Source organism: Anolis carolinensis, chromosome 3 (genome assembly GCF_035594765.1).
Source record: "Anolis carolinensis isolate JA03-04 chromosome 3, rAnoCar3.1.pri, whole genome shotgun sequence".
Taxonomy (NCBI): domain Eukaryota; kingdom Metazoa; phylum Chordata; class Lepidosauria; order Squamata; family Dactyloidae; genus Anolis; species Anolis carolinensis.
In genome coordinates, this window is record NC_085843.1 from 20,023,290 (window position 1) to 20,047,576 (window position 24,287).

General features: G+C 41.7%; 1 protein-coding gene across 2 annotated transcripts in view; it reads right to left on the bottom strand.

Moving 5' to 3' along the window:
- maml2 (mastermind like transcriptional coactivator 2) overlaps positions 1-22,620 on the bottom strand; it is a 199,336-nt gene extending 176,716 nt beyond the window's left edge. The window contains exons 1-2 of one of the 2 annotated variants that reach the window (XM_003219310.4): positions 22,484-22,620; positions 20,271-20,842 (exon numbers count right to left, since the gene is read on the bottom strand). In XM_003219310.4, coding sequence (XP_003219358.2) covers positions 20,271-20,693 — 423 coding nt within the window. In that variant the 5' untranslated portion in view covers positions 20,694-20,842; positions 22,484-22,620. Of the gene's footprint in view, positions 1-20,270; positions 21,018-22,483 lie in introns of those variants that run through there. The other variant, XM_016992675.2, reaches the window with a different exon arrangement.
- Between the last annotated feature and the right edge of the window lie 1,667 nt (positions 22,621-24,287).

Genomic DNA, 24,287 nt, shown 5'->3' on the forward strand with positions numbered 1-24,287 from the left:
GAAGGATTCCAGCCAATCACTTGCAGCTTGAGAACTAAATCCACGTTAGTCCCAACTAGAACTGCCCCTCTGAATCAATGGAACTTGCCTAAAAATTGACTTATCAAGTTCCCACTGATTCAGAAGGTCTACTCTACTTGAGACTAACAATTCATTCAATGTATTTAAACATTTGTCACTTTTCAGCCTGCTAAATTGAAATCTGATTCTCCCCAACCCAGGTCCAAACTATATTTAATACAGTATGGCCACCTGTGTCCATAGGGTGATTCTTTATGATGTTGATGCTGTAGTTGTTGAACAAATTCCCTAGAGAGGTTTGTGTGGTGCTCAGAAAAGGCCTTTCTAAAATCTTTTCAAGCTTGTTAGACACTATGTAATCCTGCTGTTTAATGCTGCTATTATGATGTTGTGGCTTTTAGATTATTATCATCTTTTTTTGGTATGTGTTTTCATGTTAATTGTTTTATTCTTTTCGTAAACCTTCCCGGGAAGATAATTGAAGGGTATGTCGAGTGCCAGGATTTCTTGGGCTGGCTCTGCCTGCTTCTAGCTTGCAAGTCAATCCTGGTTTATTCTACAACTATTCAGCTCACCATTGGTATTATTGGATTGGGATAATACTGATTATTGGTTGAGAATGTCAGGCCTGGGTTGGGGAGGTTTAGTTTATTCTTGCTCAGCCATAAAGCTCCTCAAAAAGAACTCATCCATTTTGGTTCCCCAGTCATAGCTTTGATATATCAAATTTTGGACTACAACACCCAGAATCCTGCAGCAAATATGGCCAGTCCAAAATCTGGTTCCAATTTGGGTTGACCCCAAAGTCTTGGAAGATGGCACCAGGTGTGATTATTTGACCACCTAGTCCCTGACTAGCAATAGCTCCCTATGGTTTCAAAGGTAGTGTTTCATCTGCAATTAGTATAAGTAAGCACCTTCTAATACTGCTGGTGTTGGCTTAAGGATTCTGGGAATCCAAAGAAGGATCTATTCTCAACAATGGACAACATTTGTCTTGATCCATTTATGGGGTTTTCCAACAGGATCTGTATGACTGAATTTATTGCAGTAGACTTTTCACATTGGCTGTAGTTAGTATGCAGAACTCCCATGAAAGTGTTAAACTACAGATTTATACAAAGAAACATTATTTTTTACCTGTGCAGACAACTCTCTAGGTCTTCATGCAATTCTATGGTCAACTTTCACCACAGATTTGCATTGAAGGACTTAGCGATTCATTCAGAGAATGAATTAATCAAATCCACAAATGATCAAATCTGCAAAAATCAAACTTGAAAATGTGAAGGGCCAACAATATTTCTATTTGTAAACAAGGTGTATGAAGCTTAAAAGTAAAGTGGTATAAAAGTTAAAATAAAAAGCAGCAGATTCAATGGAAGCAGCAGCAGCAGGAGTGAGTATATTTGACCTCTGGTGGAATTGGAGTTTTGTAGACGTCGCCTACCTCCAACCCATATTTTCCCACAAAGTTGCTGTGAACATAATGCGAGATAACCTTTATGTATAATTTTCTGAACACCACTGAGGCAGGGCAGGGTGAGGTGGGACACCTGACATTTCAGATACTACATAACATTGTATTTGGCAACTTTTCTTTGCTTTCTTATTAAAAAAAAGGTGGGTTGGTGAGAACTTGAGTGAGGTTTCAACCTTCAATTATATTTTAAGAAAGAAATGGCACGATATTCAATATTGTGAAATAAAGGCAACTTTGGTTTTGATCTCTCAGTTCTCAGAACATGGCAATAGTTTTTTTTACATCATTCCTGTCTTCTCTGAACAAACAAATAATTCAGTACTTAATTTTATATGTCCCCACATCCTTCAAAAAGGTCAAATGACCCTCTTCCATTTCACTTTATCCACCACATCATACTTGTTTTCCTAATGTGGGACCTGAACCAATGTTTAAAACTGGAAGAATATAATTATGCCCTAGATACATCCACATTAGATTTCATCCCAGACTCACAATGGGCTCATCTACATGGGGATTAAAACCAGGACTCAAACTGAGTTGGCTCCTGGCTATCTTCAAATTGATCCTCCACTTCTGGTGATTATCAGACATTAAGCCAGCTTTGCCACAGAAAACGTTGGGGGGTACTCCAAAGTTTGTTTGAAACTCTGCAGTATCTCACTAGTTCAGGGCAGTGTGGACAGCAGGTTTGGCTCTGATTCATATCAGTCCACTGTTCACATTGGGCACGACTGCCACCCTCTTTTCCCTGTGCTTATTAATGCAGGGAAAAGGGGGCAGATTGTGCCTGTGTCATTGCTGCAGAGCTTCAGGCTGTTGTAGATGTCCTGTGTTGACATCAGCAGAGGCGCCTGCATGTCCAGAAAGAAGGTAGGGAGATAAGCTCCTCTTTTCATCCTGATCGTGCAGGATGATGTTAGTATGGAGTAGGTCTGGACAAAATACGACCCATTGGCTACATGCGGCCCCCTGCAGAGGCCTTTGCTGAAACCCACCAAACTTCCCCCCACTTGAAGTTTCCCCCCACAGCTGAAAGGGAGAAAAAAGCCACTGCGTGCACTCTGTTGTTGTTTGAACTTTGGACTATGGCTCTGAACCCACTGGATGACTTTAGGAAAGTCACACATTCTCAGCCTCAGAGGAAGACAAACGCCAGTCCCCTCTGAATAAATCTTGACAAGAAAACTCTGATAGGGTTGCCCTAAATCGACATGACATGAAGGCACACAACAACAGTAATTCTAATTAGTAATTATTTATATATCTTACGTGGGAAGTGAGGTGCTAAAAACATATTTATGGCCTCAAGAGGCTTATTTATTTATTTATTTATTTACAGCATTTATATTCCACCCTTCTCACCCTGAAGGGGACTCAGGGCAGATCACATTACACATATAGGCAAACATTCAATGCCTTTTATTTATTTATTTATTTATTTACAGTATTTATATTCCGCCCTTCTCACCCCGAAGGGGACTCAGGGCGGATCACATTATAACACACATAGGGCAAACATTCAATGCCCATAAACACATCAAACAGAGACTGAGAGACACACGCAGAGGCAAGTTAACCTTCTTCTGAGGGGATGTTCGATTCTGGCCACAGGGGGAAGCAGCTGCTTCATCATCCACACTGACGGCACTTCCTCATTCCAGGTCGTAAATTAGTTAATCTTGCCTCCCCACTTTATAAGTGGTACCTTATCTCCTACTTGATAGATGCAACTATCTTTCGGGTTGCTAGGTCAGCAACGAGCAGGGGCTATTTTTTATTTTTAATTGACGGGTGCTCACCCCGCCACGGGCTGGCCTCGAACTCATGACCTCATGGGCAGAGTGATTTAAGGCAGCTGCTCAACAGCTGCGCCACAGCCCGGCCTTTTAACATAGAACAAAGACAAACAAACATAGGCTCCGAGCAGGCCTCGAACTCATGACCTCCTGGTCAGAGTGATTCATTGCAGTAATTCATTGCAGCTGCTCTCCAGCCTGCGCCACAGCCCGAGCTTATCAAACTTCGTCCCCTTCAGAGGTTGTGCAGGAATGGTATGTATAGTAGTATGGATACTCAGAGGCTCACTTGGAGCTCTGCGGACAGCTCAGAGCAGCAACAGTAACACAGAAGATGAGGTGATGGTCCAGTGCTGTGGTTCTCCACCTTTGGGTCCCCAGATGTTTTGGCCTTCAACTCCCAGAAATCCTACCAGCTGGTGAACTAGCTGGGATTTCTGGGAGTTGTAGGCCAAAACACCTGGGGACCCACAGGTTGAAAACCACTGGTTCAGTGGGAATGCTACAGTGTTGCCCAGATAGACCATGTAGGTTTCAGCCCATTACAGCAATGGATTTGGGAAGGTGGGAGATGCCAGTCTACAATCCTGGCCATCTAGACAAAACCAATGTTTCGGGAGAAATTTGTGTTATCAAACTAAGAAGAGACTGTCAAAGATCCAAATTATGGTTAGTTTCCTGCTTCAAAAGTAAAGAAATAAATATTCAGGGATAGCCTAGACTATGCATCAAAATGCAACCAAATCCAAAATTTACAAGCTGCCTGTGGATTCTGAACTTTGCTTCAAAAACAGGATACTCTCCCAGAAGCAGAGCTCAAACTGCAGGGAACAACTTTCCCAGAGAACACCTGGGAGTTTGGGATCTGAAGTTCAAAAGAGTAACTTTCCCAAGCCCTGTCTCAAATCTCTGATACTGTGCAGAGTTCTGATGTTTTCACTGCGATTTAAAATGATCTCAAGTTAGTACTAGGACAAAAGTTGCTTCATTTTTTTTTTGAAGAGAATCAATTGGAGACATATCCATTTTCACATAAATCTCCCCTCCCAATGCTTTGTTGAAGTGTGTCTGTTCACATGCTTGTTAAGTATATATTAAGGTACATAGCTGGGATCACAAAACCTGATTTTCAGGAATTGATCCCTCTTTAGATAATCTCAGATGCAAAGTGAAACGCTTCCCCCATGCAAGCTCCTTTCCATTGTGGCCTCGGCATGCCCAATCCATCACAGCCTTGTCTGTTTCAATCGCTACATTGCTAATTTCCCAGCGTTTAATTGCACTGGTGATTTAGCAGCAGTATAGTTATTTGCCCTGCCTTTCTGGTGGGAAAATTACCCCTGTAAACAGATCCTAGGTAAACAATTGAGAGAGAGAAACAAAGAGAGAGAGAGCACGAGAAACATACAGGGGAAACAGGCGTTCAGCATAAGGACTGAGAAAGAATCAGCAAGAGAAAATGAATTGCAGACTGAGGGAAAAAGTGGGGTGTCAGGAAGGTCAGGATGGGAACACATGGTAAAAGAACCATTTGGAAAGATGCAGCGCACATGTGGAAACCATGTGTTTTGCAGGTCTGTGTTAGTCTCATGTTAGCCCTGAAGACAAAAACATTACAAGGCCATGCATGCGACACAAGCCAAAAGGAAGAGAGAAAGTGCGGAATCAAGTGTGCTGCAAAAGCAGGAGGGACAAGTGAGAAGAAAATAGGCCCCAGAGGGTCAGTCTGAAGGCAGCTACCGAAGAAGGAGGAGACAGGGGTCCGCTTGTTATAGCAGCAAAAGAAAGCACCATAGAAGGAAGGGAAGTTCAGATTTTCCACACTCAATGGCTTTGCCAGTGTTTGGAGAAGTTGCCCTTTTGGACCACAGCTTCCAAAGTCTCCTAGTCTGTACAGCACAGGGAATTGTAGTTCAAAGGATGAACTTTTCCAAGCTTTGGGATTTGCCTGTTAAGGGAACCTCAAGCATGATCTATGGATTCTTGCATGGTGGCAAGGCTTCTGGAGTCTGTTCTAGAGTATATAGAAGTAGCCCTCTGCTTTTGCCGAAATTAGGGATGCAAGACCCCCATGAAAATGGGAAAAAGTGATGACCCCTGACAATCTGGCAAAGGTTGCTCAACTCCAAAGTTTCTCTTGCTGCACCCAGTTATGGAAGCTCTACTCTGCTCCATTGTTCTTGGGAGCTTAGGGAGTCAGCAAAACAAAAGGTAATGGCAGAGAAGGCAACAAAACCTCACGAGGCAGCTCCTCTCCCTTTAACCCGAAGCACGCAAACACCAATAACAAGAGGAAAATTACTTAGCATCCTTGTAACAACACTATTTGAATTTTCTTCACAATGTTTGGGGAGCATCCTGCAAGACTCAGCTGTTTGCAACTTCTTTCCTATGGCGATGAAGCTGCCGCTTAAATTGAAGGCAAACTTTGTCCCACTCAAAGCTCCTAGAAGACAAATCTTGGGAAGACCTGTTGATAAACCACATCTCCAGTGAACAGCAATGAGACGTCCACAGGCCAATGATTCCCATGCTGGACAAGACGAAGTATATTTTGAACTGTCAGTGACCTCTTGTAGAACAATTACACTTCTCCCCCTGGTATATCTTTAACCAAAAGAACAAACACTCTCATGGTTTTTACATCAGCAGAAAAATGATAATTGCGATGTAAACGGACACCGTGGACAGAAGGTGGAGTGGAACAGGGCCATTGGTCAAGTGCCGGGACTGTTTCTGGAGAAAACTCCTTGGAATAGGAACATTTATATGCTTGTCCTACTTTCAACTGTGAAACCAGATAGGTCTTTTTTTTTTTTTTAAAAAGGTAATTGGTAATATTTATGTATTCTTACTACTAGCCTTACCAACAAATCTATGAAACTTCTAGTGATCTTCTCTACTTTGTATTGCATGAGACTGTATTTGAGCTGAGTTTTTGCGTACCTCCCCCTCATACACAACACAGTGCCTACTTTTCATAAAGACATTTAACACACATATTTGTGGGGTAGACCAAAATAGCTCTAGGCAAATTAACCTAGTCCACTGGGTAAATATTATTCACTGTGAAACGTTTTCTGAAATAGGGGACGTGCACGCACACACCTGAGAGAGAGAGAGAGAGAGAGAGAGAGAGAGAGAGAGAGAGAGAGAGAGAGAGAGAGAGAGAGAGTTTTGAATGCTCATTTGCCATGACTGAGATTTAAGAAGTCAGTAATACAGTAGAGTCTCACTTATCCAACGTTCTGGATTATCCAACGCATTTTTGTAGTCAATGTTTTCAAAACATCATGATATTTTGGTGCTAAATTCGTAAATACAGTAATTACTACATAGCATTACTGTGTATTGAACTACTTTTTCTGTCAAATTTGTTGTTTAACATGATGCTTTGGTGCTTAATTTGTAAAATCATAACCTAATTTAATGTTTAATAGGCTTTTCCTTAATCTCTCCTTATTATCCAACATATTCACTTATCCAACGTTCTGCTGGCCCGTTTATGTTGGATAAGCGAGACTCTACTGTATCAGCACAAATATATCAAGCCAAACTGGTGAGAATATTGCAATTCCCCAAAATATGGACAGACTCATGGCGATCTACTTCATTGCATCAGACAACCTGATTCCATCTAATCTTGGAAGCTAAGCAAGATCATGGTTAGTATTTGGATGGGAAAGCATTAATACGAAGTGCTGTAGGCTATGTTTCAGAGAAAGGAGACGGCAACCCCATTTCCGAGTATTCCCTATGAAGAGTCTATGTTATTCAAGGATTGTCATAGGCCAACAGATCACTTGAAGATACGTAGACACAGGCTCACACAAATTAGTCGGGATGGTTATATCCCATCCAAACCAGGCAACAGACAGCACAATGCAATTGCAAATTCTTTTTTTGTGTCTTGTAATATTTTAAATCTGCAGATGAATCTTTACAGTAGATTTGACAACACTTTAGCTGCCATGGCTCAATCCTATGGAATTGTAGTTTGGTGGACAAACTAACCCCTGTCTGCAATTAGTATATCCCTGCAGCCATCTATTTCCTTGGGGTATATGTTCCGCAAAATGAGATCTCAACAGGAAAACAGTTTGCCAAAAGTAAATACACGTCTACAGATTTATGGCTTCTACTTGGAAGCACATGGCCCTTGATGTATACAAACCATACATCTCCCAAACATCTCCATGGAGGAGAAAGTGAAAGAATTGCCATGGTTAAAGGGATGATACGAATTTGAGCGTCACACTTACAACTGTTTGTGTAAGTGCCTTCGAGTCTCCTGTCAACTTAAGGCAACCCCATGAATCTTATGGCGTTTTCTTAGGTAAGGAATTCCCAGAGATAGTTTTGCCAGTTCCTTCTTCCAACAAAAGAAGTACAATTTCTGAAAATGTGGACATCATGGGTGGGATTTCCATGATTAATTTTTGAAGTCAAAGTCCTTGTTTAAAAAATTGAAAAATGCAGTATCAACACCCTTTACTGATTGAAAATCACCTTGTTGCTTTAAGAACGTAAAATGCATTGTGTATAACTTGACTGGCATTAAATTAGAATTTGATATATTAGAAATACAGTTTTTTACAGAAAATAATTATGAACAGAATGTATTTTTAAATGTTTGTTTTGTTGCAAATGGAGCAAAAAGGACCCAAATTCAAAGATATAGTCGGGTCAGACTTCATCACTATACAAAGGGATCTTGTAGCACTTTTGAGATTGACAGAAAGTTTATGCTGTAAATTTCTTTCTCAAAGACCTAAATCATAAGGAATATCTGAACTAGGTGGAAACTCTAGTTTTGCTGGCTAGAGGAGCAGGCAATAAAAATCAGAAGAGACAGTCAACAAAAGTAAAATAGAGAAAAATATTTTGTCTCTGCTAATTCTTTATAGTATCCAGCAGACATAACACATTCATTTTCATAAAATGTACTGAGAAAAAAAAAACATCAGGACAAGGTCATTATACATAGTTTTAACCAGTTGGCCTAATTTTGTGTGTTGTTGTTGTTAGGTTCCTTGAAGTCATTTTTGACTTATGGGTAACCCTATTACTGGGCCAGATCTGTTCAGAGAGAGGTTCTCACTGCCTTCTTCTGAGGCTGAGAGTGTGTGACTCACCCAAGCTTCCCATGGCTGAGTGGATAGTAAAACCCTGGTCTACAAAGACATTGTCCTACTCTCAAACTACTACACCATGCTGGCTCTCAGCCATATATTCTATAATCCCTTTCTTTGTTATTTCTTCCCAAGGGAGAAAAGATGGAACACAGTGAGGTGGGTTTTTTTGTAAATACAGTAGTCTCTCACTTATCCAACACTCACTTATCCAACATTCTGGATTATCCAACACATTTTTGTAGTCAATGTTTTCAATATATTGTGATATTTTGGTGCTAAATTCGTAAATAGAGTAATTACTACATAGCATTACTGCATAGTGAACTACTTTTTCTGTCAAATTTGTTGTATAACATGATGCTTTGGTGCTTCATTTGTAAAATCATAACCTAATTTGATGTTTAATAGCCTTTTCCTTAATCTCTCCGTATTATCCAACATATTCGCTTATCCAACATTCTGCCGGCCCGTTTACGTTGGATAAGCGAGACTCTACTGTATATTTATCCATGTTTTCCAGGCCTTCATCTCTCTGTTGATAACTGATATGTTTCTTACAGACATATAAAAGTTGTAGTTCAGGAACTCTCCAGAGGTTTCTGGGCTCCAGGTCCTATAAGCCTCAGCCTTTATGGTCAATGATCAGGGACAAAATATGTGGCAGTTCAATAACACCTGAAAAGTTATGTATGTATTGGAGGCCGTTATATGCCACCTTTCTTCCAATGTGCCTCTTCTCCTGACTTTATTCTTAGAACAACAGAAAGTCACCTAACCTATTCTAAGAGGTGACCATAACTTATGGTAGAGCAAATGTTTAGCCTGCAGAAGGCCTCATACAGAATTCCTGGTATTTCCAATGAAAAGGATAAGATGACAGATGGCAGAAGATCCTCTTGGCCAGGTGCTATCCATCAGACTTGGGTACATGTGTCAAACTCTAGGCCTACAGGGCAAATCTGGCCTGCCATGTCATTTCATGTGGCCCTCCAGATGCTGGGCTGCAACGCCTATATTCCTCATCACTCAATATCATATCTACAGCTGATGGGAGTTGTGATACAGTAACATCTGGAAGGCTGAAGTTTATTCTGTTTAGTCAGGAGAGTGGGGTTTGAATTTAGATACAAGGCTTGTGGATATGATGCCTGACTTCAAAATGTTCTCTAGCCTTTTCCAACCTCAGAGCCACAAGTGCTGTTGGGTTGCAATTCCCATTATCCCCAGTCAGCATGGCAGATAATCAGAAGTGATGGGAGTTGTCATTCAATAACATCTAGGGTCCCAAAGTGGATAAAAACTAAAGAGCACCCACCATTATCATGGGATGTCTACTCCCCACACCACTGGAGAAATTATATTGTTTAGCCGGTATTGCACTCCTGACATCCACTGAGAAGTAGTAGTCAACAATGAAAGGACCAAGGCAGTGACACTATGTAAAAGAATTATTATAGTTGATCCTCTGTATCCATGGATTCTCCCTCCATGGATTCAACAGCCCTTTGAAGGCAACCATAAGGCTGATGTGGCCCTTGATGAAAATGAGTCCAACACTCTTGGAAGAAGGTATATTGAGTTAGATGAAGATAGTGTAACCTGGGGATGGATCTATACTGACTACTTATCCCAGGGACAATCCAGAGTGGCAAACCCCAGATCAGTCCTGGAATGGTTTAGACCGCTACCCCTCTGGCCACTATAGTGATGGGAGGGAGCCCTGGCTAACCAGCACGATGAATGTCCTCTCCTTTCCCCTTTCCTTCTTTGACTGCATCATCACTGTGGCCAGCATCATTACAGGCAATGTGTTACCAGAACGACCCATTTCACACCCATAGACCACTGTGACAAAAAGAATGGGGAGGGCTATTGAGTGCCATCCCATGCTTTTGGGCCACCGACCATTTCCATGAGCTCAAAGTCACAATTTCTTCTGGATTCTGGGGGAGAATTTGGAGCAACCCACTACTTTGGTTAATACAGCTCGAATTGCATTAAGCAGCTTTAACCCGTGTTAACCCATATCAGCTTTGTACATCAGTTAACTTCCACAGAGCTGATTCACCAACCCTTCATGCTAAGAGGTCAATGTAGATGTGCCCCTGGCCTAAGGTAGCATGTGGTGCTCCTCAAACAGGCTCTTGAGGAAATACACAATAGCAAAGGACTTGATCATGGCTTCACCTGAAGATGAAGCAAACTGCATACGGCACTGCAGTGGAAACCTTCTAGGGGAGTTATGCCTTTCTTGGACCCTGTCCACATGGAGGATTTTGGCACTCCTGCAAAACCATTTGCATGTGCTGGCACGAGAGCAAACCCTGAGAGCAGGAATGCTGCACCTGTGTAAACTGCTGAAGGATACCAGAGACTTCAAAATTATGAAATTTGTGATGTGCGAGAAATTTATTCCTGCCTTTGATCCTGGCCCCTGGGGTCCTATCCTTTGATGCCCAGCACCTGCCCCTTCTTTCTATTCCCCATCACTCCTATTTGCTCTCTCGGTGTTGGAAGAAGCAGAGGCAAAGACCCCACAAACCCCAAACTGCATCTTATAGACCCAGAATAATGCACCAGTCAAGGGAACATGGCTGTTTGGATAGTGGATACTATCCGAAGCAGGCTCACCGATAAGTTGCATCTTAACATTATATACCATGGATTCATCTTAACCATGCTGGACTAGAACTCACAGCATCCCAGCTACCATGCACGGGGGGTTATGGGAGTGATAGTCCAAAACCTAAAGGGATATATGGTCCTCAAGATGGTTCCCATTCGTTTTAGCCAAAATAGTCAACAGTCATGGAAAATGGGAAATCAAAGACAAGCAAAATATAAAAGGCCACAAGTTGGCCACTTTGGACTAGATCAGTAGTTCATAACCTGTGGGTCCCCAGATGTTTTGGCCTTCAACTCCCAGAAATCCTAACAGCTGGTAAACTGGCTGAGATTTCTGGGAGTTGTAGGCCAAAACACCTGGGGACCCACAGGTTGAGAACCACTGGACTAGATGCTTTCTGTGAGCCTATCTAATCTTATATGGGAGAGATGCAAAATCTATGGAACTTTCAATGTTGGAAAATTGGAGTAACTATTATCCCCATCAGCAGGCCTGAGCTTGAATGCTGAAGAGGATGCCATTAGTCTTATCCAGTATGCTTCCAGTAGAAAAGCTCCTACAGTCGCCTAGCCAGCATGGGAATTGCAGTCCAAATGTTTCTTTTAGTGGTGACTATTAGAAGGCAAAGGCATTTCATGTGCTCCAATGATTATATTTGTTGCTCTTCTTTTAATGGTTGGCTTGTAATTTGATTGATAGTTTAATTATGTTTTCAAAGTTTGGATGACGTAATGTTTAAAGCTACATCTGTTTTAACTTTTGCAAGCTGCCTTGAATCCCAGAGTGCAGAAAAGGCAGGGTGATGATGATGATGATGGTATGGCCGCTAACATTTCAGAGATGGAAATTGGGATGTGTGTGGACAAGGAACATCAGATTGCAGTCAAGATAGAAAATGTTAGTTATAAAACAGAACACAGAAGATAGGAGAGGCTGCAGTTTTTCAGCCTTTTTTAGAGCTGAAAAAGCCATCCTCGGTTTATACTCGAGTGAGGGTCCTGGTTGGCTTATAATCGAGTATATAGGTAATCAGAGTTTGACAATCTTATCTTATTAAATTATTATTATTATCTTAAATTGCAGTTTTATGTAAATATTCAAAACTTACTGATTCATTTAACTTACTGATGCCTCAATTAATTAATTTTGTTGGTATCTATTTTTATTGTTGCAATTTATTAATAGTTGTTGCATTTCCCACCCTCATCTTATACTTGAGTCAATAAGTTTTCCCAAATTTTTGTGGTAAAATTAGATGCCTCAGCTTATATTTGGGTCGACTTAGCCTTCTGGAAAGGACAAGGTCCCTGTTGAGTTATTTGAAAGAGAATTACTCTTGCATTTTGAATTCCATTTCCATCAGTTGAAGTAAACTGAGTATAAAGAGAAGAAGAGGGAGGAGAGAGAGAGAGAATCTGGGATATTTTAAAAGCAGCTGAAAATGGGAGGGAAGAGGATTAATTGGGACTTGTCACATTCAACTGGGATAGTAAGAGTGTACAAGATGATGTGGCCAGTTTTAGCATCAGCTCCTCTCCTTATGACACCTTACAATTAAGGCAATTTTACAAATTTTGTATAATGTTATGGTTGTTGCCTGGTTATTGTTTTTACCCATTTGTTAATTAAAAAAAACAAAATCATGACTTTTTTTCAGCTGTCATTCATTTGCAACATGCTGTGGCTTGAAAAGTTCTTGAAAATACATGCAATATGTCTTAATGTGATAGGAAAATACATTTAAGGTCAGCTTCAAAAACTGAAAACCTCAAGTATTTCCCCTTCCCCCTTCCTACTAAGAAACATCTGTTCAGCTCCACCATATTAAGCAACATTACTCATTTGCTGTATTTACTGCCGAGCTAAAAGCAATTCTCTCCTACACAATTACATAGACCTAGGCACAGTTTATGGGGGTAAATTCAATTTAGTTTGGTTTAAATCAAGGAGAAATCATTCCAAGCAATCATGAGTAAGCTCAAGTTTTAAAATGTGGCCCAAATTGTATTTTAGATGTGGACTTAAAAGATTGCTCCAGGAAATTCATCATTGTAAAGTCTTCTCCAGATCTTCCTAATGGGTTAATAATACTGGTATGTCTTATAGCAGTGGTTCTCAACCTGTAGATCCCCAACGTTTTGGCCTTCGACTCCCAGAAATCCTAACATCTGGTAATTTGGCTGGGATTTCTGGGAGTTGTAGGCCAACTGTCTTATAGGGTTGTTGTAAGAGACTGCTGGGCATAATCCTCGACTACTGCATTACAGCACAGGTGTATCACATTGGAGATAAATCTGAATCAATATAACTGCTGGCCAAAAATATTCTGGACAGGACAATCCCCCGGTGCATTGCTGAATAAGCAAAATAATCCTATCTCATATTCCAAGCATTAATCAACTTTTTTAGAAGCAGCAAAGTGCCCTCTGCTTTGAGTCCCAAAGAAAGGAAGCCAAAGTTTTGTTTTGAAGACTAAGAATTGAATTCTTTTGCAGGAGGCTTTAAAAACATTACAACAACCAACCAACTACTGTAAAAGTTATATCTCCCCTCTCATATATATATACATACACACACACACACACACATACACACACACACACACACACACCTGCTTTTCACATCTTTGGATCTCTGACCCCAGAGTGCTGCTCAAGAGAACATCTGTGTAAGGAGTTTAAATTCAGAAAACATTCAGCAGGTGAATATTTTCCACCCCTTTTATAAAGCACTAGCTGTGCCCGGCCACGCGTTGCTGTGGCGAAGTCTGGTGGTGTGGGAAATAAAGTATTGAGGAATTGGTGGTCGTTAAGGTAAAGGGTAAAGGTTTTCCCCTGACATTAAGTCCAGTCATGTCTGACTCTGGGGGTTGGTGCTCATCTCCATTTCTAAGCCGAAGAGCCGGCGTTGTCCGTAGACTCCTCCAAGGTCATGTGGGATGACTGCATGGAGCGGCGTTACCTTCCCGCCGGAGCAGTACCTATTGATGCACTCACATTTGCATGTTTTTGAACTTCTGGGTTGGCAGAAGCTGGAGCTAACAGTGGGGGCTCTCTCCGCTCCCCCAATTCAAACCTGCGGCCTTTCAGTCCAGAAGTTCAGCAGCTCAGCGCTTTAACACGCTGCGCCATCAGGGGATATTATTTCCTAAAGGTTGTGAATAAACAATATTTCTGAAAGGTTTTTTTTGTTTGTTGGAGGCAAGTATGAATGCTGCAATTAGGAAAAATGATTAGGATGTAATGGCCGTGCAGCTTTAAAGCCTGGCTGTTTCCTCCCTGAGTGAATTTTTTGTTGGGAGGTGTTAGCTGGCCCTGATTGTTTCCTGTTTGGAATTCCCTTGTTTTCAGAGTGGTGTTGTTTGCGATATTTTAGTGTTTTAAATTCATTGTGATATTTTAGTGGTAAATTTGTAAATACAGTACAGTAGAGTCTCACTTATCCAACATAAACGGGCCGGCAGAATGTTGGATAAGCGAATATGTTGGATAATAAGGAGGGATTAAGGATAAGCCTATTAAACATCAAATTAGGTTATGATTTCAAAAATTAAGGACCAAAACATCATGTTAGACAACAAATTTGGAAGAAAAAGTAGTTCAATACACAGTAATTCTATGTAGAAATTACTGTATTTATGAATTTAGCACCAAAATATCACGATATATTGAAAGCATTGACTACAAAAATGCGTTGGATAATCCAGAACGTTGGATAAGCAAGTGTTGGATAAGTGAGACTCTACTGTAAATACTACATAGCATTACTGCGCATGGAACTACTTTTTCTGTCAAATTTGTTGTATAATATGATGTTTTGGTGCTTAATTTGTATAACGATTACCTAATTTGATGTTTAATTGGCTTTTCCTGAATCCCTTCTTATTATCCAACATATTCACTTATCCTGCCGGCCTGTTTACGTTGGATAAGTGAGACTCTACTCTATATTGATAATCTTATATTCTCTGCTTAGAACTGGATGATATGAGGCTCCTTCTTCACAGCTGTATAAAATGCCCACTGAAGTGGATTATATGGCAGTGTGGAGTCAAGATAATCCAGTGCAAAGCAGATAATATAAGATTATAAATGGGTTATATAGCTGTGTGGAAGGGACTTGAGTCTACACTGCCATATAATCCAGTGCAAATTAGATAATCTGTGGAAGAAATCTAAGTGAAGCCTAAGTCTGCCTGTCCCCTAACTGAAACCTGGCTGTCCCTTGGCTGGTTGCTAGGCAACCAAGTGGGCAGAGATTAGCCCTCTAAACTGGCAGCAATTGGATAAAAACAATTATTGCTCTCCCTCTAATTAGGACTTTATTTTTCTTTTCTTTTTGTTGTATCAACCTTGAGGCGTGGATGATGGGTTGTGTTGTCAAATTTTAAGGTTGGGGGGCCTGTACTTTTGTTGTTTTGTGAATTGCCGTGATGCCATCACTCTTTTATATATATAGATAGAATGATATACACGAGTGATCCGGCAGACTATGTTCAATCCACATCTTTCTGTCAAGAACCAAATGGAGAGAGTAATGATTTTGAGACATAGTACACCCCCCTATCCAAGGGGAATACATTTCAACATTACATGAGGCTCTGGAAAATGAACACAATTTGTCAGACATGTATAAATGGAACCATGGGTTTTAATCCAGTGGATAGGCGGTCGTATTGTATCCTCATTTGTGGGTGAAATAATATTTTTCTTTGAACCAGTGGCAATATTTAAAAACAAACTTTGGCATCGTTCTCTCCTGGAAAATACTCTTTCATACCCTCATCGGTCATCAACAGCCAGGAAACAATGCTAAAATACTCAGCAGCATTCAGCCAAGTGTTAGAGAAGACATTACAGGAGACTGTCATGATTTGGCTAGACCAAAGTTCACAGATTTGCAGAAAAAATATTTTCCTTGAGATAAAGATGGAGAACATGTCTTTGTGTAGGACAGCTGAAGGTGTAATAAGAAGTACTAGAGAGAAACTCCTTGGTATTTTCTCCCCAAGTATCATATACTCTAATCACATACCCATCTTACATGGGGCAGGCTAGAGATAACAAATAGCCCTCAAATGTCCATGCTAGGGTCAAAGTTACGTATTTATGATTTATGTTGCTGGTGGCATCAGGCTGGATATTGACAGATGGAATAATGATTTCATAACTGTCTTTAGAAGATAGTAACGCATTATAGTCAAGTCAAGGAAATGGGATTTTAATATTTTATTTTTACTTTTAGTGTGTTTTAACAGTTTTTTTGGGCATTTTAAGATGCTTTAGTTGTTATTTTGGTTGTTAAGTTAATTAGGTTGTGTTATATTATTGAATGTATCTATTTTGATGTATTGTCTGTATGGTTTTCTTTCCAGCAACTGAATGTTTGCCTTACATGTTGGAAACCGCCCCGAGTCTCTTCGGGGAGATGAGGGTGGTACACAATTAAGATGATGATGATGATGATGACTAATTCAAATGATAATAAAAGAGATTCTGCCAAAACATTAGGAAGAACTTCTTCACTGTAAGACCTGAAATAGACTACTTTGGAGAGTGATAGACTCTCATTCTTTGGAGGTCTAAAACAGAGGTTGGATGTCCATCTCTCAAGAGTGCTTTAGATGTGTATTCCTGTACAGAAGGGTTGGACTAGATGATCCTTCTGGTTCCTTCCAACTCTATGATTACAAATAAGCCTGAGACTAAAGATTATCAACTGTTGGTCCACCTAGAACTTCTGCATTTAAATGCCCAAGCATGGCCAATGTTCAGAGATTCCAGAAGCTGAATTCCAAAATATCTGAAATGTCCACAACATAACAGCTCTTTTAGAAGCCTGTGCCCATTTATTTTTTTGGCATTGCTGTTCCCCACTACTGTGAACCATGCTTATTCACAAACCAAATCCATGGCTCAGACTGTCCAAGCACAATCTCAAGGCACTTCAGATCCACTGACTAATTATTACACAATTGCCACATCCTCAGTAGAGTTGATCCATCTCAGGTTCTTCCCCCAAAAAATACTATGAGAGTTATCTGACTTATTTACAGCAGCAGGAAGTTTTCCACAAGCTTGTGTTTCACTACAATATAATGTTGAGGTTCACAAAACTGAATCCAAACCCAGTAGATAGGACAAAATGGGGGTTGCCACCTTTTCAATTAAAGTTTCCTTCAATCCCCAAATTTCAAATACAGTCCACAGATTCTGCATTCAACCATCTATGGCTTGAAAAAAAAAGCTTGATTTTGCCATTTTATATAAGAAATGCCATTTTACAACTCCATTGTAGACAAAAACTCGAACTATCCGAGACCTACTTGCCTTTCGGAAAGCCTGCAAAACTTTGCTCTTCCGACAAGCTTTCAATGGGTGAAAAACTCGGGGCTATGTCTGTTTTTATTGTTGCTTTTATTGTTGTTTTTATTGTTTTTATTGTTATTTTAAAGCTAAGTGTATTGTTTTAATCTATTTCTGTAAACCGCTCCGAGCCAAACTGGGAGTAGCGGTATACAAGTCTAATAAATAAAATAAAATAAAATAAAATAAAATGTCCAGGGAACAGAAAGACAGCATACAGAAGAGTTCTAGCCATGAATAATTTTCAATGTCTCACTCTCTGGAATGCTAGAAATTTGGAGACTGAAGCAACATTTTATTGACAAAGCTTTCCCTTTGCCCCTCTCTCCACTATACACCTGAAACTTGTCATGTTCCTCTTTGCTAAGAGCAGCCAGATGTGCAAAACTTTATAGTGTAACCCTATACTTACCTACTCTGAGGTTAAGTCCCATTATGATTGAAGGATAGGATGATTACTCCTACGCAAGTGTGTAATGGATTACAGCTTTAAATCTACAAAACTCTTTCTAACAGAGACAAAGGAGAGAAACAAATGAGAGGGTAAAATGTTGAGGTAAGGGCTTTTGAGGAATGTCACTGTTCTCTCAACCGCAGGATCTTTCCTATCTGAACTCGAAAGAGTTAGAAAATTGACATGGCTAGTGTTGAATTACCTAAAAATTCCAGCTTGCGAAGAAAGAGCGGAACTCCAAAACATAGTTGTTTATAAAACAGTTGTAAACCTTGTATTAGTTAGTATCATTCTTCTTGTCCTTTTCAGAATGTAAGCTTCTAGTATTTTTATTCATCTTTTTGAACAGTGAATAGTGACCTCCACAACATTTGGGTGGTGAATCCATTCTGGGTTTTGATTTAAAATAACCAAGTGGCTAAACTCCATCCCAAACTGGGTTCTGCACTTGAATAGCTCATGGCCCTTCCACACAGACATAGAACCCAGAATAACAAGGCAGAAAATCTCACAATGTATGGTTTGAACTCAGTTATCTGAGTCCACACTGCCATACATTCCAGTTCAAAGCAAAAAAAATGTGATTTTATTCAGCTGTGTGGCTAAAATACAAAGGAGAGTTACCACCCCACTGACATGGGGCAACATGGCCCAGTGACCCATAAGCTGTCCGTCATTAAGGAACACTGACCTAGACACGTGTACTTTCTGGCATCTGGAAGGTACTGCATATACAGGCTTAGGGCATTGGGGTGGGGTGGGGAGAGGTGCCACAGACTTTTCCCATTGCCAGATTCATTACAGATCATACAATACCAAAGTGCAAATCATGTAGCTGAACCAAGTTCCACAAAAAGGGATTTGAGTCCTGATTTCCCACTGGAGAGCCACCCTTACCGTCCCACTCTCTGCGTCATGGTGGGTCTTGCCAGTTGGGCATCACCTGCAGGGACACTGACCGGGATGATGATGCGTGATTCCTTTCCTGATCATGCCATTGCAGTGGCCGGCATCGCTGCAGGCAATAGCTTATTGTCAAGACCCATATTATGCCTGGAGACCACTGTGACACCGAGGCTTGGATAGGATGGTGAGTGCTATCCTGTGCCCCCAAACTGACTGGCTAGCACAACATGGAATGACCATGAGAACAGTTGTGGTAAGTTGTGTCTTAGAAGCAGCCCAACTATTTACATGGACCCAAAGTTGCAGTTCATTCCAGATTCTGGGGGGGAAATCTAAGCAGCCTGCGATTTTGGTTAACACAGTTCAAGGCCCACATTAAGCAACTTGGCCCCTGTTAAACCAGATCCGTTCTGTGCATTGTCTGGCCACCATGGAACTGATCTGGAGAACTTTCACACTAAGTCAGGCATGAGCAAACTTTGAGGTTCCCCTAAAGGTTATTTAGACTAATCCTCATTCTCCTCCTCCTCCTCATCATATAAAAATACAATAATAATAATAATATAGTTGGAAAAGGGTTCCCTTAAAGGTAATCTAGACCGATCCCCATTCTCCTAATAATAATATAATCTAAATATAATAATAATAATAATAATAATAATAATGTTGGAAAAGAGTTCCCCTAAAGGTAATCTAAACTGATCCCCATTCTCCTAATAATAATATAATATAATACAATAATAATAATATATTTGGAAAAAGGTTCTGCTAAAGGTCATCTAAACTGATCCCCATTCTCCTAATAATAATAATAATAATAATAATAATAATAATAATAATAATAATAATAATAATATAGTTGGAAAAGGATTTCCCTGAAGGTCATCTAGACTGATCTCCATTCTCCTCTTCATAACAATAATATGAATTACTTACAAAGGTAATCCTGGTGACGCAGTGTGTTAAAGCACTGAGCTGCTGAACTTGCAGACTGAAAGGTCCCAGGTTCAAATCCCGGGGGCAGAGTGAGTGCCCGCTGTTAGCCCCAGCTCCTGCCAACCTAGCAGTTCGAAAACATGCCAATGTGAGTAGATCAATAGGTACCGCTCTGGTGGGAAGGTAACGGCGCTCCATGCAGTCATGCCGGCCACATGACCTTGGAGGTGTCTATGGATAACGCCAGCTCTTCGGCTTAGAAATGGAGATGAGCACCAACGTCAGCAGAAACCTTTACCTTTTACTACAAAGGGCTGGTGTTGAATTACCTAGAGAAGGGGCCTGGGGCTGTGAGGAATTGTGGGAGCTGAAGTCCAAAACACCTGGAGGAGGGCCAAAGTTTGCCCATGCCTGATGTCATCACAATGCTGTCAACCTACCTCCAAACCGCATTAAGTGGTGAGTGCAGGTGTGCTACATAAAGTGACCAAACTGAAGAAAGAAATGATGGAGATTGACAGAAGAGGAGGGGGATATAGACTTACCGCGATGAGGGCGGAGTTCCTCTGCTCCGCGGCGCTGTGTGGCTGCTGCTGCTCCCCGTTGAGCCCACTCCGGCCATTGGCGGCTGTGCCGTTGCTGACCAGCGGGGCGTGGAAGTAGTCCGCCGCAGGGGGCGCTGTTGCGTTAGGTGGCGCCGCGGGGCCGTGCGCATGGGCCGCCTTGCTGCCGCCGTGCTTGCTGCCTTTCCTGGCGGCGGGTCCCTGCTGGACGAGGCTGAGCAGCTGCAAGGTGTTCTCCCGCTCTCGATCCGCGCTTTCCGCCCGCCCGCGCTCGTAGCGGCCCTCGCAGCTGAGGTGGTGCTGGCGGCAGACGGCGATCCGCGCCCGGAGGCGCTCCACGATGGCGCTGTGGACCCGCGGAGGGGCCGACACCGAGGAGGAGCCCAAAAGACCCGAGTCTCCCATGGCCGCCGCCTTCTCCAAACCCCGGGCCGAGTCACCGTCTTCCCTTCCCTGCGTGCTCACTCCCTCCTTCACTCACGACCACATGGATGCCCTCTTTGAGGATGCTCCACTCCCTTCGATTTCCTCTTCTCCAAGTTGTTGTTATACTCCTTGACAAGCCAAAAGATTGGAGTGAGTGGGTGGGAGGCTAATGAGTAAGGAAACCAGGTCCTCCGCTGCCTCTTCTCCAAGTTGTTATACTCCTTGACAAGCCCAAAAGGAGGGGAGGCTAATGAAAAAGGACCCCTGACATCCTGGGAGAAGATTGCTTATTAAAATAGTATTGGAAACCAAAGAAATAGCGGCTAAGAAACATTAGAAAAGGGCTAGGCAAAGAGTCAAACTGGCTCTCCAGAGAGAGAGGATGCTAGTGAAAATAAAGACGCCCAAAACCCTTTGGGGAAGGCGTAAAAACTTGGAAACATTGACCAAAAACTATTAGAAATCGGCCACCTAAAGAGGACTTTGCGTTCGTATCCAAAGAGATTGGACGCAAGTGGATAGGCTCTCTCAAAATACTAGATACTAGTGAATCCGGCCTTTGGATGCGTATCCAAAGAAATTGTGAAATTGGGCCCTCCTGAAATACTCGGAACTAGTGAATCTGGCTGTCTAAAAAGACTGGAGGTGAGTCAAAAGCCACCCTCAACAACCAGGGTGAAGATAGGTGTCTTGCTTTGAAAAATTAGGAATATTGACCCCAAAAAACCATTAGAAATTGGGTAGCCAAAGAGAATGGATCCTAGTTCAAACTGGCTCTCCAGAGAGACTGGATGCTTGTGAAAAAAGACCCCGCAAAACCTTTGAGGAAGATGTAAAAGGGGGTTTAAAACTAGCTAAAGAGGGCTTTGGATACCTATCCAAAGAGATTGTGAAATTGGCTCTCCCAAAATCCCCAAAACTAGTGGATCTGGCTCCCCGAAAAGACTGGAGGTGAGTCAAAAGCCACCTCTAACATCCTGGGTGAAGATAGGTGTCTTTGTTTTGAAAAATTAGAAATATTGACCCCCAAAAACTATTCGAAATTGGGTAGCCAAAGAGAGTGGATCCTAGTTCAAACTGGCTCTCCAGAAAGACTGGATGCTAGTGAAAAAAGACCCCCTAAAAACCTTTGGAAAAGATGTAAAAGGGGTTTGAAAACTTGGAAACACTGACCCAAAATTAGGAACTGGCTTGGCTACCTAAAGAGGGCTTTGGGTTCCTATCAAAAGAGATTGTGAAATTTGACTATCCCTAGTGAATCTGGCTCTTCAAAAAGACTGGAGGTGAGTGAAAAGCCACCCTTAACATCCAGGGTGAAGATAGGTGTCTTGCTTTGAAAAAAATTAGGAATATTGATTCCCAAAACTATTAAAAATTGGGTAGTTAAAGAGGGTGGGCGCGTCATGGAAAACAGACAGGCGTGCAATCGTTTCCGAGGGTTAAATAAACCATAATGAAAGAATCCCCAAAGTTGAGAAGGGCTTGGGTTGGAGGGGAAAAAAGGAAAAACTAACCCAGACTTTTTACAAATAATTTCAAAAGGTTAAGGTGAAACTTTGGGAGAGGTTAACACACACTGAATGGGAGGCTTTGAGCACCAAAAATGTCAAAATCCGGAGTCGCGAAGTGAGATCGGGGAGCCAAAACTAAAAGGACTTTGGAGGCTTTTCTTTCTCCCGAAAAGTATCAGCAGCAGCTCCTCTTATCTTGCAATAAGATCCAGCAAGTTCAGGGGTGCCAATAGAGAGATTAGAGAAGGGAATGTGTACCTTTAAGAGTTTCTTCCACGGTGGAGAGAGGAATGAATAAAGACCCGGTCCTGACGCATCCTTGGCGCGCGTGGGGAGCTTGCTTTCGGAGCGCGGCGCCGTCCAGAGCGCACGGATCTCCCGCGTCCGACGCGCGCTAGCTTCGCAGGCTCCAAGACCTCGCCTTCCAGGGTCTCCCAAGCCGGCTGCGAAGCGGCAATGCCATCCCGGGAAGACTTCGGGGAAACAAAGCTTCTCTCCGCGGACACGGTGCCCAACTTTTTCCCTGCTTTGTCTCCGCGCTCCTTCTCCGATAGGGAAGCAGCGACGAGTGTTGCCACCGAGAGGCTCGGACGGAAGCACCGAAATCGGTTCGTATTCAGTGCAGAAAAGAGAAACCCTAGCGGAAGGCTGGCAGCGTGGCGGAGAGAAAATCCCCGGAGTTAAAGCAGGGCAAGGCGCGCCCCCTAGCGGCACACCGTGGAATCGCCACAGCTCACCACTTGGAGTGCCAGGGCTCAAAGCCATGGAATCCTTCATTGCAGGCATGGGCAAACTTTGGCCCTCCAGGTGTTTTGGACTCCAACTCCCACCATTCCTAACAGCCGGTAGGCTGTTAGGAATGGTGGGAGTTGGAGTCCAAAACACCTGGAGGGCCAAAGTTCGCCCATGCCTGCTTTATTGTGTTGAAAGCTTTCATGGCTATGTAGAATCACTGCGTTGCTGTATGGCCATGTTCCAGAATCATTCTCTCCTGACGTTTTCCCCACATCCTCAGAGGTTGTGAGGTCTGTTGGAAACTAGGCAAGAAGCCTAGTATCTGTGGCAAGTCCAGGTTGGATTAGGAGAAAGAATTCTTGTCTGTTTGAGGCAAGGGTAAGTATTGCAATTGTCCAGTTTGATTAGCATTAATAATAATAATAATAATTTTATTTTTATACCCCGCCTCCATCTCCCCGTGGGGACTCGGGGTGGCTTACAAATACAGAACAATATTACATTAACATCAGGTACCGAACAACACTCAAATGAAAATTTCAAAAGACATAAATAAAATGACAACCATTAATAAAACAGGTTAAAATACAGCAATAGAATGATGAAAATGAACTGGGCAAAAGTGCACTAAGTAAGACTTGTAAACATGGTGGACGTTAAAGTGCTATAAGATCATGGGGGAGAACCTTAAAAAGGAGGGTGAACCCTGAGACTAGTACAGGAAGTTTATCATTACAAATAGGCGGTACTTATTCAAAAGCCTGTGTGAAGAACCAGATTTTCAGGCTCTTCCTGAAGACTTCCAGAGAGGAAGCCTTTCAGCTTCAAAGCCTGGCTGCTTCCTGCCTAAGGGGAGTTCTGTGTTGGGAAGTGTTAGCTGGCCCTGATTGATTCGTAATAATAACTAAACACAGATGTCTATTCTAAACAATACAGTAGAGTCTCACTTATCCAAGCTAAACGGGCTGGCAGAAGCTTGGATAAGCGAATATCTTGGATAATAAGGAGGAATTAAGGAAAAGCCTATTAAACATCAAATTAGGTTATGATTTTACAAATTAAACACTGAAACATCATGTTTTACAACAAATTTGACAAAAAGTTCAATACGCAGTAATGTTATGTTGTTATTACTGTATTTATGAATTTATCACCAAAATATCACAATATATTGAAAACATTGACTACAAAAATGGCTTGGATAAGTGAGACCACGATAAAGGTTCAAAACATGAAACACAATATGTATATTAGAGCATCATATACATAATAATGCTAACAATAATAATACAACTGATGATCAAATTCAGTCAGCTGTAGTGACACA